This window comes from Cyprinus carpio, chromosome B24, assembly GCF_018340385.1.
Source record: "Cyprinus carpio isolate SPL01 chromosome B24, ASM1834038v1, whole genome shotgun sequence".
In the NCBI taxonomy this organism is placed as follows: domain Eukaryota; kingdom Metazoa; phylum Chordata; class Actinopteri; order Cypriniformes; family Cyprinidae; genus Cyprinus; species Cyprinus carpio.
Window position 1 is genome coordinate 2156067 of NC_056620.1, and position 12081 is coordinate 2168147.

The 12081-nt window shown below is 34.1% G+C and overlaps 1 protein-coding gene across 5 annotated transcripts in view; it reads right to left on the reverse strand.

Annotated features, from left to right (window-relative positions):
- LOC109070279 (partitioning defective 3 homolog) overlaps nucleotides 1-12081 on the reverse strand; it is a 455709-nt gene that overhangs the window by 237039 nt on the left and 206589 nt on the right. For all 5 annotated transcript variants that reach the window (XM_042751639.1, XM_042751638.1, XM_042751637.1 and 2 more), the window contains 2 exons: nucleotides 3805-3911; nucleotides 2682-2765 (listed from right to left, as the gene is read on the reverse strand). In XM_042751639.1, coding sequence (XP_042607573.1) covers nucleotides 2682-2765; nucleotides 3805-3911 — 191 coding nt within the window. The remainder of the gene's footprint in view (nucleotides 1-2681; nucleotides 2766-3804; nucleotides 3912-12081) is intronic.

Here is a 12081-nt window from a genome sequence, read left to right on the forward strand (position 1 = left end):
AGATCTAATTTTAGATTTTACAGTTTTATTAATCATTTATTTAGACAAAATGGTCCATTTAAAATACATTTTAGTGTTTTATTTTTCAATAACTTTGATATATATAACTTTCATATATGTGTGTGTGTGGGTGTGTGTGTATTTGCATGTCAGAATACATAAAATGTGAACTTTTTGCACTTCTTGCCAGCACTTGCATGCATATATATGTGTCTAGTTTGGCCGTACCTTTAAGGCTGTTTCCTAATTTGCATACTACCTGCCCTAAATAATTTGCAAGATTATTATATCTCAGCACTGGCAGAGTATTTATTTAAAAGTATGCATTTTTTAATCAAAATAAGAACCTTTTGGCTGTAATATGTTAATTGATATTTAGCCTATTCAACACATTAAGTCCCCCTTAGTATATTACTTGACGATGCAGTGTAAAAGAGATTTCAGAAATATACAGCATTTGGATTATATATGTCATGCATCTGAACCAGCATTTTAGTTTTATTGAGTGAAACCAGACTTGGACACTTTCTGAGTGTTTTAGCATAAGCAGAGTGGCCCAGAAGACTCAGCTAGAAGGAGACCACCTGTTCTTATCCACGGTCTTTAATTGAATAACAGCGCAATCAGGATCCATTTACGCCGAGCAATTAGACCCTGCCTTGTTTGTTGTGAACGCTGGTCATGTGATGAGATCTTGTTACTGGAATCGGCGTCTATGTAATTTTCTGAGATGTCACGCGCCTCACGCTGCTGGCAGAGAGAAGATGCTGGTCATTTCAGAAGCTGACACTCTGAGCCCTTGCCGTCACCTCCGTGCCCTCTATCAAGATGCTAATGAGTTAACATTCAACACCTCCCACCAATCACACGAGACGAGCTGATGAAGTCGTTACAGACGTGTTGCTGTGGAAGTGTGCCTTTGTGTTTGGGTGAGTATAATTGACAGTTCTGATTAGTTATTAACTAAAGTATCAGGTGTGTGACAACTTACAAGCCTGAGATTCATTCAAGGACAAGACGACAAGGACAAATTACTACAGAATGTGAGCAGAAAAAATGTGGCAATTTATGAAAAGATGCAGACACCCATACTTTAATTATATTCATAGCAGGCTGTGCAATAAATGTTAAAGAATTAATAATAATATTGGACGATATAAAGGAATGACCATATATTTTTTTTTTCTCTTTCAGATTGTAAATTATTGATAACATGTCTGTTGCTCCCCCTTCCCTGTTTGTTTGTTTGTTTTTTTGAATAGATGGATGTTATTTTGTTAATCTAAAGACAATAAAAAGTTGATCACAAAAAAAAGAAGAATTAATAATGGATGTTATTTTGTTAATCTAAAGACAATAAAAAGTTGATCACAAAAAAAAGAAGAATTAATAATAAATATTATTATTTATTTTTAAATGTACGATATACAATTTATTTAGAATCTGGCACAGTGGCACAATTAATTAATTTTTTTTTTTTTTTTTTTATAAACCAGAATCAAATTAAGTCTGAAAACAGTGCATTTTTACTGCTTATAAACAGCTCTCTGAAAATCCCTCTATAGTCGTCACTGACTTAAATAGAACACTTTTTCATTCATTTGCACCTTCCTTTTATCATTTTGCATTTCTTACCACAGCTGACCTTGGATGTCGTGAATGACCAATAATATGGATGAGCTTTTAGTCAGATTGGGTGAAGCAGTTTAGACGAATTGACTTGGCCGGATTGAGGCTTTTCCTATTGCAATAAAGCTGCCTAATTTATTCGTCGCCATGCCCCGCGTCCCCTTTGTCCTTCTGGAGGGGAGCAGAGTGTTTAGCAGAGTCCCATTCTGTTCTTTCTGTGGCCTCATACAGAATCTGAGCTTCTGTAGCTTTGCTTTTATTATTCAGCTGGAGAATGTAGTTATAGAAGTCCCACGTGTGTTCACACTCGAGAGAGAGCCATACTGTAAATACGTCCTTGAGGAATGATTAAACCCAGTTTAAATGGATGGTACATGCTAGGGAATAAAAGTCAATTTCTGCACAGACACCTTGAGGGAAGCTTCTCAAGATATGAGAGAAATCTGAAGGATGCAGAGGACACAACTGAGGATTACAGGCAAGAGCTACTTGAAAACACAATAGGTCAGTCTTAAAGAAGTGATGAACATTTGCTGTTAATTTACTCACCCTCAGGTCATCTTAGATGTAGATTACTTTTTTTCTTCAGAAAAACTGTAAATAAGATTTTTAGCTGAAACCGTGGTCCTTGATGATTCATAAAATGCAAGTCAATGGATTACAGGTAATAATGTTGTAAATAATGTTCAGTTTCTTGCACAGGCCAATCATTTCACTTCATAAGACCTCAATATATCATCAGAAGACATGAGGATTAATTTTGTGTTGCCTGATGTGCTGGTCACCATTGACTTTTTATGAATCACCAAAGAGCATGATTTCAGCTAAAAATACTCTGTACTTTTCTACTGAAGAAAAAAGTCACCTATGGCCATCTTGGATGGCCTGATGGAGAATAAATTAACAGCAAATTTTTTATCTTGGGGTAAACTATCCCTTTAAGAACAACACTGCAAGAAAGGAAAAGATTAAAAAAACACAGCCTATGGAATGAGTTGACAAGAATAAAATAAATTCAGCGAAGAAGACAATGTGGCTTTGTAGAGCTTTACCTTCTGTCTCTGGCACTGAAAGGCACCACATGGATTCCTAGCGGCCCACCGACATTGGACACCTCAACCGGCTTCAACATTTCACTAGGGACATTGACAAATGAGGGCAATGAGAGGAGAAACAAAACAGAAGAACCAAGCAAACAAAGAAAAGGCAATACATAAAAAGCTTCGAGCATGACAGAGCAGCTATGAGCTGGAAGCTAAGGCTAGTTTAGATCCAGCCCAGCACGAGTCCATCTATAACCCCAGGGGCCATTAAGACACACGGGTCGATGGAGGACCCAAACAGACACTTCAATTAAGCGATTAGGATCAGATTGAGGCCTGCAGTGGGCCGGTTCTGGGTTTTTAACAGTCAGGGAGCGCACACTACACCTGAGAGAGAGAAACATATGGCAAGAACACACGGGATGAAGAGAGGACAACAAACATCGGGCACATGAACTGATGAGGTGCTGCGGTCTGTTAAATTGTCATCGTTTCCAGACAGCTGAAGGCTAGATCATCCGAAAATGTATTTGTACAATGATAAATAAAACTGAGAACAAAACAATATTACTACAATGGTAACTAAATACTGAAAATAAAAATAAAAACAGTAGAATATTCTTAGTAATACTATCAAAATTATATATATATGTATATATGTATATATATATATATATATATATATATATATATATATATATATATAATTAACAGCTCATCTGCCATTGGTCGGCAAAAAATGATAGCTCCGCCCCAAACTCTTGCCATTGGTTGAGCTGATGCTGTTGAGAGACACACTTTTTAATTAACCTAAAAATGTTACTTAAGCTGTTATAAAAAGAAAAATAAAATATCTAAAACATGATACGAAAAAATAAAACAAGTACACTTGTTAGACTTCAATCTGTTGTAAAAATACATCATATTTTTAGTTGTATGGACTACTTTTAAAATACTTTTTTGTTGCTTCACAGCCACTGATCAAAAGGCAGCCTGTACATTTTCCTCAGTATCTCATTTTGTGTTTTGTAGCTTTTTATTTTTTTTCCAGTGAACTCCCTGAGATGATTTGTGAGATATTGTTGGTTGTGAGAAAGACAGAAAGCGGATCCCGAATCATTTTTGGACTCACTCGAGTGAAGCTGATTCCACACAGGAATCTGCCCGTCCCACCGGCTCTATCCGGCCGTTCCTCCCGTTGTCTGCTCTCTCCTCGTCTTCTTCTTCTTCTTCTTCTTCCTGTGGAGCACCAAAGAAACACACTGTGAGTCAACGGTTCTCCCTCACATCTCACATAAAGCAGCCGGTCTCTGGCTCGCTCTAATCAAATTGAGCCACAGATGAGCGTAATGTTTTAAACCAGGGCGACTGTGAGAGTACAGCCGTGACATCAGAGCGATGGCTGTAATCGATTATTCATATTCAATCAATCAGTCTGGGCTCGGGCCGCGCTCAGGTCTGCTGCTAATCGAATAAGAGAAGAGTTGAGTGGATGTGCATTTGTTTCTTTCGCTGTCCTTATCTAATTTCCATCTCTCTGTCTTTCTATTTCTCAACCCCTTGACACGTCCGATATGTGCAGATGTCATTTACAATTCTTGAAAAAATGTAGAACAATAAGGTCCTGTCAAATAATGGAGGCAGGATTGAAGGCAGGACTCTCATCAAACATATTGACAGATTGACCACAAAAAGCATGTCAGCTAACATCTTTGAAACGCTTAGTCATGCCGAATAGGAAACAAAAGCCCTCATTAGGTTTTTATGTATGTATGTATGTATGTATTTATTTATTCATTTATTTATTTATTTATTTAGCTAAATTGTATTTATGAAAAATAAAATAAAATAAAATGAATTTAAATAAAATAAAATAAAATAAAATAAAATAAAATAAAATAAAATAAAACTAGGTGTATTTTAGAAACAAAACAAAATTACTACAACTTTACAATTAAAAATTATTCAAAACATTAAAAAGAGAACACTATTTTGTATTTATGAAAAATAAAATAAAAGAAAATTAATTTAAATAAAAAAAATAAAAAATAAAAAATAAAATAAAATAAAATAAAATAAAATAAAATAAAATAAAATAAAATAAAATCAATCTAGGTGTATTTTAGAAGCAAAACAAAATTACTACAACTTTACAATTAAAAAATATTCAAAACATTAAATAGAGAACACTATTTTTTATTATATAAAAATGCTGCAAATATAAAGTTAACAAAAAAACTAAACATTTTTTTTTTACTTAAAATAAAAGTTAACTGAGTGAATTTAAATTTAACATTATTTTTATTTATTTTTTTTTTTTTTATAATAAAAATATATTTAAATTTTGTTTATTTTATATTGTTTTGTTACTAAAACTTTAAGTAAAATGAAAATGAAACATTCCAAATATTAATAAAAAAACAGAATACTATCTCAATAATAATAATAATAATAATAATACAATAACACTGAAAATATACATGCATCAAAATGGTCAGGCTGTTGTATAGCATACTGTGAACATGCATAACCAAGATTTTATAGCTTTGCATGAGAATAAGACTGACATTTATGAAAATATTCCCATACACCACACTTTGTTATTCATATGTTTAAACCTATATGATTAAACTGTATATTCAATAAAACAAACAAACGAGCAAACAAACAAATAAATAATAATTAATGCATATGTAAACAGGTCCAAAGATTAACAAAAGCCCCTTAATCGAGTTTATCCAATGACAACTGAATATATTCCACACATTAATTCCTCTCGAACCCTTGGCTGTGCATCATTTCCAAAGCCAAGTGAGTGTCTAGACACGGTGAGATTCTGCAATGGTTTGTTAGCCATGGATATTAATATTCCATCGGTCTCACCCTTAACCTTCCCCTCTCACCAAAATGTCAAGCACATCTAAATAAGCGCCTCTCCGTCTTTATATGGAAATGCATTCAGTCTTTTCAGACAGTCACCCTCCACCACACGCATCCGCCGGTCTGAAGAGGATGACTGGAGTCCTATTTTCATCTGTCTGTATTTTTTATTGTTGTAGAGGTTAAAGAACGAGTGGAGGTCATGAAAATTTTATTAGCAAACCTCGGAAAAAGTGGCAGCAGGTCTATTACCTTACTCTGGTGAAAATGAGTCAATTGGCTCTCCAAACACAGTCGATGCTTTCGCTACTCGCCACCCAATACACTGATTTTTCTGCAGAAATGGCTGGATTTTTGCCTTTATATCACAGTGCTGGGGTTGAAGAGCTCTTAATTATATTTGATCCAGAATATTCAATCAAACCTTGTCACCCACAGCCCTGAATTAAGAATTATTGCATCAATTTGGGTCAGATTTCCTAATTTATAGGTGTATACGTCTCACTGATTTTCAGTCTGTAAATCTGAAATTTGATATCTGATATATTAGCATGATGGTAGAATAGTCTGTAGTGAAATGCAGAAAATTAACAACACAATATTTACATGTAAATATGTGACAATATATTATAATATTACAATATATTATGTAAACATATCCACAAAAGGATATATATATATATACTTACTATAGAGAAAGAGTTCATCTATTTTTTTAACTGCATTATTTCCCATTAAAAATAAATAAAATAAAAGGTGAAATAAACCAAACATTTCATGCATTATCTAACCATGTGGATTCTGAATTCAACTTGGGTTTAAAAGTATCTTTGGATTCTGAATTCAACTTGGGTTTAAAAGTATCTTTAAATATAAAATTTAAAAAGCCATGTTTAACTCCTAAATAAAAAGAAAAGTTACACGCTACAACATTCGACAAAATATATATTTTTTGCAAAAAGTATCTTTAAATATAAAATTTTAAATATTAAAATTAAAGTATTTTTATTTATAAAAAAAAAAATTTTGTTTTGTTGTTATTTTTTATATTTTTTAGATGATGGGGAAAAAAGTGTTATTTAAAAAAGCCATGTTTAACCCCAAAATAAAAGAAAAGTTATGTGCCTTTTTTTTTTGCATTGCATTGTTTACCCCCAATTTCACTGCATATTCATTGTCATTAAAAAATAAAAAAATTAATAAAAAATGTCTTGACTTGTCAATATTTACAATATTTAAAAGATCAGAAAAGCAAGAGAAAGAAAAAAAAGTCATATTTAACCCTTAAATAAGTAGAAAAGTTGCATTGTATATTGCTCTATTTGTTTATTATTTAAATGTATTAATTTATTATTTATTCTATTTTGTTTTTCATTGTGACATTACTATCCAATTTCATTTTTTTTTTTTGGTGGGGGGGGGGGTTCATAATTACCTATAATTTCAAGTTATTTAATTACGCATGATCTGGACATTTCAACATAGTATATTTGAATATTAAATTCTATGATTATTGTAGGTTAAATGTTAGATCTGTGTTGTCATGTTTAAACTATAAAATGAGCCAGGACTTCTACTGATGTCCCCTTAAATAATAAAATAAATAAATGGAAATATAACTGTCACTGACTATTATTGCATAAACATATTGAGCATTGGTGAAGTGAAAGTTTCATGAGACATGCAGCTGTGCTGGAGTGTCTCCATTCAGCTGTGAATGCTGCTGTCTGCAGCCAGAGAATGAGCTTATTAGCAGTGAGAGATAAACTGGAGCGGCGAGGGCCATCACATCGGACCCTGAGAGCCGGTGCATGCGTGGAGGAGAGCAGAGAGCGGTCTCTGTCACAAAGTCACTCGCACACAACACGAAGTGTCACTTTGCCTGTGGTGGCAGCGGTAATGACGGACACAGAAAACAAGGCTGGATGCCAGACGCTCCACTGTCCGGTTCTGAACACCTGCCAGACGAGAGAACCAATGGAAGCTCCTGCATCAGCCCAGCACAGGGGGAAAAGGTCATTCACTGGGCAACCCAGAGGAGAAGATCGACATCGGCTGTAAAGGATGAATAATCCGCTTCTTTCGTTTGGTTTATTTATGTGTTTGTTTGTGTGTGTTTTGTGTACGTTTGTGAGTTGGGTGAAGGCCAGAAACCACTCAGTGCAGCAGTTACAGGAAGCCAGAGGTTACAAAGCTGGCGATTAGACAGACAGTGCATTAGATTATTGTTCCTGGCAGACGCAGGAGGTCGGTCACATTGAGAGACTGCTGGCTTGTGAGGAGCTGGAGGGAGAAAGTTTTCCACAGGGAACTCGGATTATAGGAGGAAACGGGTGATATCTCCAGAATGCTGGAGGGCTTGAAGGTCATGTCTGTGGAGACAACCAGCGTCTGACTTCCAGATCAACCAGATGAAATCAGGAAGGTGACGGTGGTGTGACGTGACAGTTAGTGACAGGAGGAGAGGTCTGGCCTCTAGAATTGTGTCTGAGGACGAATTTACACACAGAGACCACAAGAGTTTGTACTATTGCTACCTCAGTAACAGCCTCAGTTCATCTGATGCATACTAGGGGTGTTACAGCCCACACAAATTATGTTTCAGTACGTACCTTAGTTTTGAAGTCATGGTTTGGTACATTTTGGTGCATGGATTTTTTTATTATTATTTTTTTTTTAATTTAACAGTGGAACAAATTGTGGATCTGTCTTTGAATAAATTCAATTTTAATTACATTTTCTCTCATTAGCTCAATTAAATTATGATTATCTCAGCTAATGTTGTAAGCTATATAGGGAGCCCTATTACTTGCACATTACTATAGCATTAAAGTTTACAATTAACAACAGAGTCCACATGATTAAATTTAACTGCTATTTATATTTAGATACAATAAATCAAAAAAATTAAAAAATAAAATAAAAATGTAAACACGTTAATTGCACATAAATCAGTTTTTCCATTAACTTCTAAATTGTAATATGAAGTTTGTACTCTGAAACTTGTTTTCGTGAATTGTCTAATAAAAGGAACACTTTGTTTCTTATCAAAAGTACACAAAGCTTTTATTCATGCGTTAACGCAAAGTTTTATTCATGCATCAACTGGAACAGCATAGACTTAAAGATCAATATTGGGATTTAAGAATCGATATTGATTCATTAAAAAAAATTAAAGATAAATATTGGTTTCAAATCTAGTTCTGCACGTGCATTGAGTAAAATAACACTGTATTTGTTCAGTACATCTGCATACTGAATCGAAAGGCAATACCAAAAAGTTTTGGTACAAATACATGTACCGTTACACCACGGATGCACACTGAACAGAAAAACAGCAGTTCCTGTATCTAAAATTTTAAGATGTTTTTGTTTTTCAGAGCTAGGTTTGGCAACATTTGCCAAACATTAAAGTTTTATTTTTGACACTTAGTAGCAAGCTAAATGCATATTCAAGTGCAAAATTGCATATTTCATTTAGTTTTTTATGTTCTGTTTGATAAATAATCAGTAGGCTAATGATAAACTGCAAAGTGGAGTTTATGTGAGACTGCTACTAAAGCAAACACAATTATTTTTTTCATTCTCCTCACCAATGTTCTCAGGAATAGATGAATTTTGGAGGGAAAGTATCTTAAAATCTATATGCTTTGCGTTTTTAACCCAGGACTGACCGAAGGACTATTTTCTTGTCCAGCGCAAAGTGCTGGAAATGTACCGTAAAGAAAATATAAGGATGTGGGCAATTTGTAGAGTCTCTCAAACAATGACTATCCAAATATTTACGATGTCCAATAATAGTGACCTCACTCAAGTTGGTAATTACCTCCAGTGAAACACGCCCAAAAAACAACATGGAAAAAGCCAAACATAACAAATTAGACCGGCGTGAGAATTACTGCAGCTGTCCAAAACTTCTCATGTCTGGTTGACCCTTACGAGGAGCTGTTGTGGTCAGTAGGTGACACATAACTAAAACCCAATGAGTTTGTTTGATGTGGAGCATTCGAGACAATAAAGATATGAAAAAATCCAGGTTCAAGAGCCAAAGCGTACTCAAAAAGTAGGCGTTCTCCAAAAAAATAGAGATGAGAGGCCCTACTGTGGGCGCCACAATGTGCCATTATAGTACGTCTGTCCCTCAGAGGCAACTCCTATTCCCTCGATTAGACTTTTAAAAGAATTAGACTGAGTTAATTGAACGTGACTTGGGTTTTTCACATCTTTCTCTCAAACACAGGGTCATTTCATCCCACCGTTAAACAAAATCTCCATTACAACAGTCAATGGATCACACTACTCATCATTTTCGAGACGCTTATTTGTATTTGTGTTGGGGAAACAAACGCTAAAAGGACCTAAATGATGACTAAAGTCATTACCGGACATAAAGCTGAGCCACTACTGTAATCTACTTATGTGAACACTATCCCACTGCGCTTGGCTTGTGCCACTGTTTACTTGGAGTGTCAAATGAAAAAATATAGCCCATTTGGTATAGACATTTCATACACTTATCATGTCACAGGAGATATTAACAGGCGACTGTAAAATCCATTAATGCACGCCTCGTAATATGTCTGTCATCTTACGCATTGATTAAATCTTAGATTAACTTGTTTTTCATCCGAGGATTTTTCATGTCCTCAATATGGATAAAATAATCTACCCATCAATACAAACAAACATCAGCAAAGCAACAAAGAGAAGCTATAATTGCAAAAATTAATCTTTATTTATCATTGTTTAAAAGAAAGACTTGTTGACTGGAAGTAAATCGAATTTAATTGATTTTTACTACTAAGCACTGTGACCAGTGTTGAGGAAAGTTACTTTTAAAGTAATACATTACAATATTGTGTCACTCCCTAAAAAGTAACTAATAGCACTATTTTTTATTTTTTTTTGTGAGTTATGTTTACTTTTATTTTACTTTTTCTTTTTTATGATTTGTTTTTTTGTTGTTTGTTTGTTTTTCATATAGAAAGTTATATTTTTTGAAAGTGACTTTTAAAAGTACAGCATTACAATATTGCGTTACTCTCTAGAAAGTGACTAATTGTGTTACTTACATTTTATGGGAAAGTGAAGCATTATTTTATGTTTGTATTGCTTTTTCTCATCTGTGCTGGGCTTGCTTTGTTTGTTTTTAATATAGAAAGTTATATTTTTTTGAAAAGTTACTTTCAAAAGTAATGTACTACAATTTTGTGTTACTTCCTTTAAAAGTAACTAATTTGTGTTTCTTTTTTTGTGGAAAGTAATGTGTTACATTACTTTTGTGTTACTCTTTTCACCTGGGCTGCTTGTTTGTTTTAAAAATAAAGAGTTATATATTTTTTAGAAAATGTAAAAGCCATTTTACACCAAAAGTGAAAATAATTCAAATAGGAAGAAAAAGAAGAACTTCTACACTCTTCAGATTAGTACAGTTCGTTGAATTGGATCATTGAAGGTCAGCAGCAAAGACATCGATTAATAAAATGGGATCAAATGCATGGGATCAAGTATATTTGTGTTATTTAACATTTAAATATTGCAGGTTTGCATTTGACTGTTTTTATTCATTTTGAGGAATACTGAACCTGTTTTTGTGCAGGTGAGATTAGTAAATGCATGTTCACTTTTAGTTTAGATCTTCAGTAAGCATCATGTTCACACAATGCTCTGCACTCACTCCCGATTTGAGGACAGATTTGCTGTCAGTCAGTACATGATATACTTAATACTTATTTGAAAATGCAACTCAGATATTTTCTTGTAAATTTAAATGTAATGCGTTTTTTGCATAACTTTATTAGTTACTTGACAAAAGTAATCTGATTACATAACTTGCATTCGAAAACATGGTATTATTACAGAATGGCCGAATAACTATACCAGAGGTGTTTTTTTGTTGTTGTTGTTGTTGTAGTTGTTGTTTTTTGTGACAGCAGTATGATTCATCTCAACAGCCTTACCCTCTGTAATATGATATATATATATCAGCTGCAGCATCTCTCCAGCAATTATTATTAGTCTCCTGTGGAAATCGGCTCAGCTGTTTGGCGAGAGATGAGAGCTCTGTCAGTTTGTGTGTCGTGCTCACGGGTGCGCCTCTGCTGAGCGAGCCGGTAATATTTCTAAGTTTTGAGCTCATGTTCAGACACTTTCATATTCCCCTGTAATGGCACCTCTGGGTCAAGAAGGAGACTTCAAAGAGAGCCGTACTCGTTCTGGGCCAGTAAGGAGTGAGTCAGCTTATCTAACGCTTTTATTTCAGACAAAACATGCTCGGCACTTGAAATAAGATGTGTTCCCCCATTTATTATTCTTTTTTTATTCATTGATTTTCTGTTTTCAGCAGTTCTGTACAGTGCTGAAAGGCCTTGTTTTTGTAATTTTTTAACGTCTTTCTTTTATATTTACCTCTATTTACTTTTTATATCAACATGCATTGATGTGTTTTAAAATAAAAATCTTCATAGATAGACAATGTTTATATAATGCTTATAGGTATACGAATACATATGTATCTTTATGTAAGTGT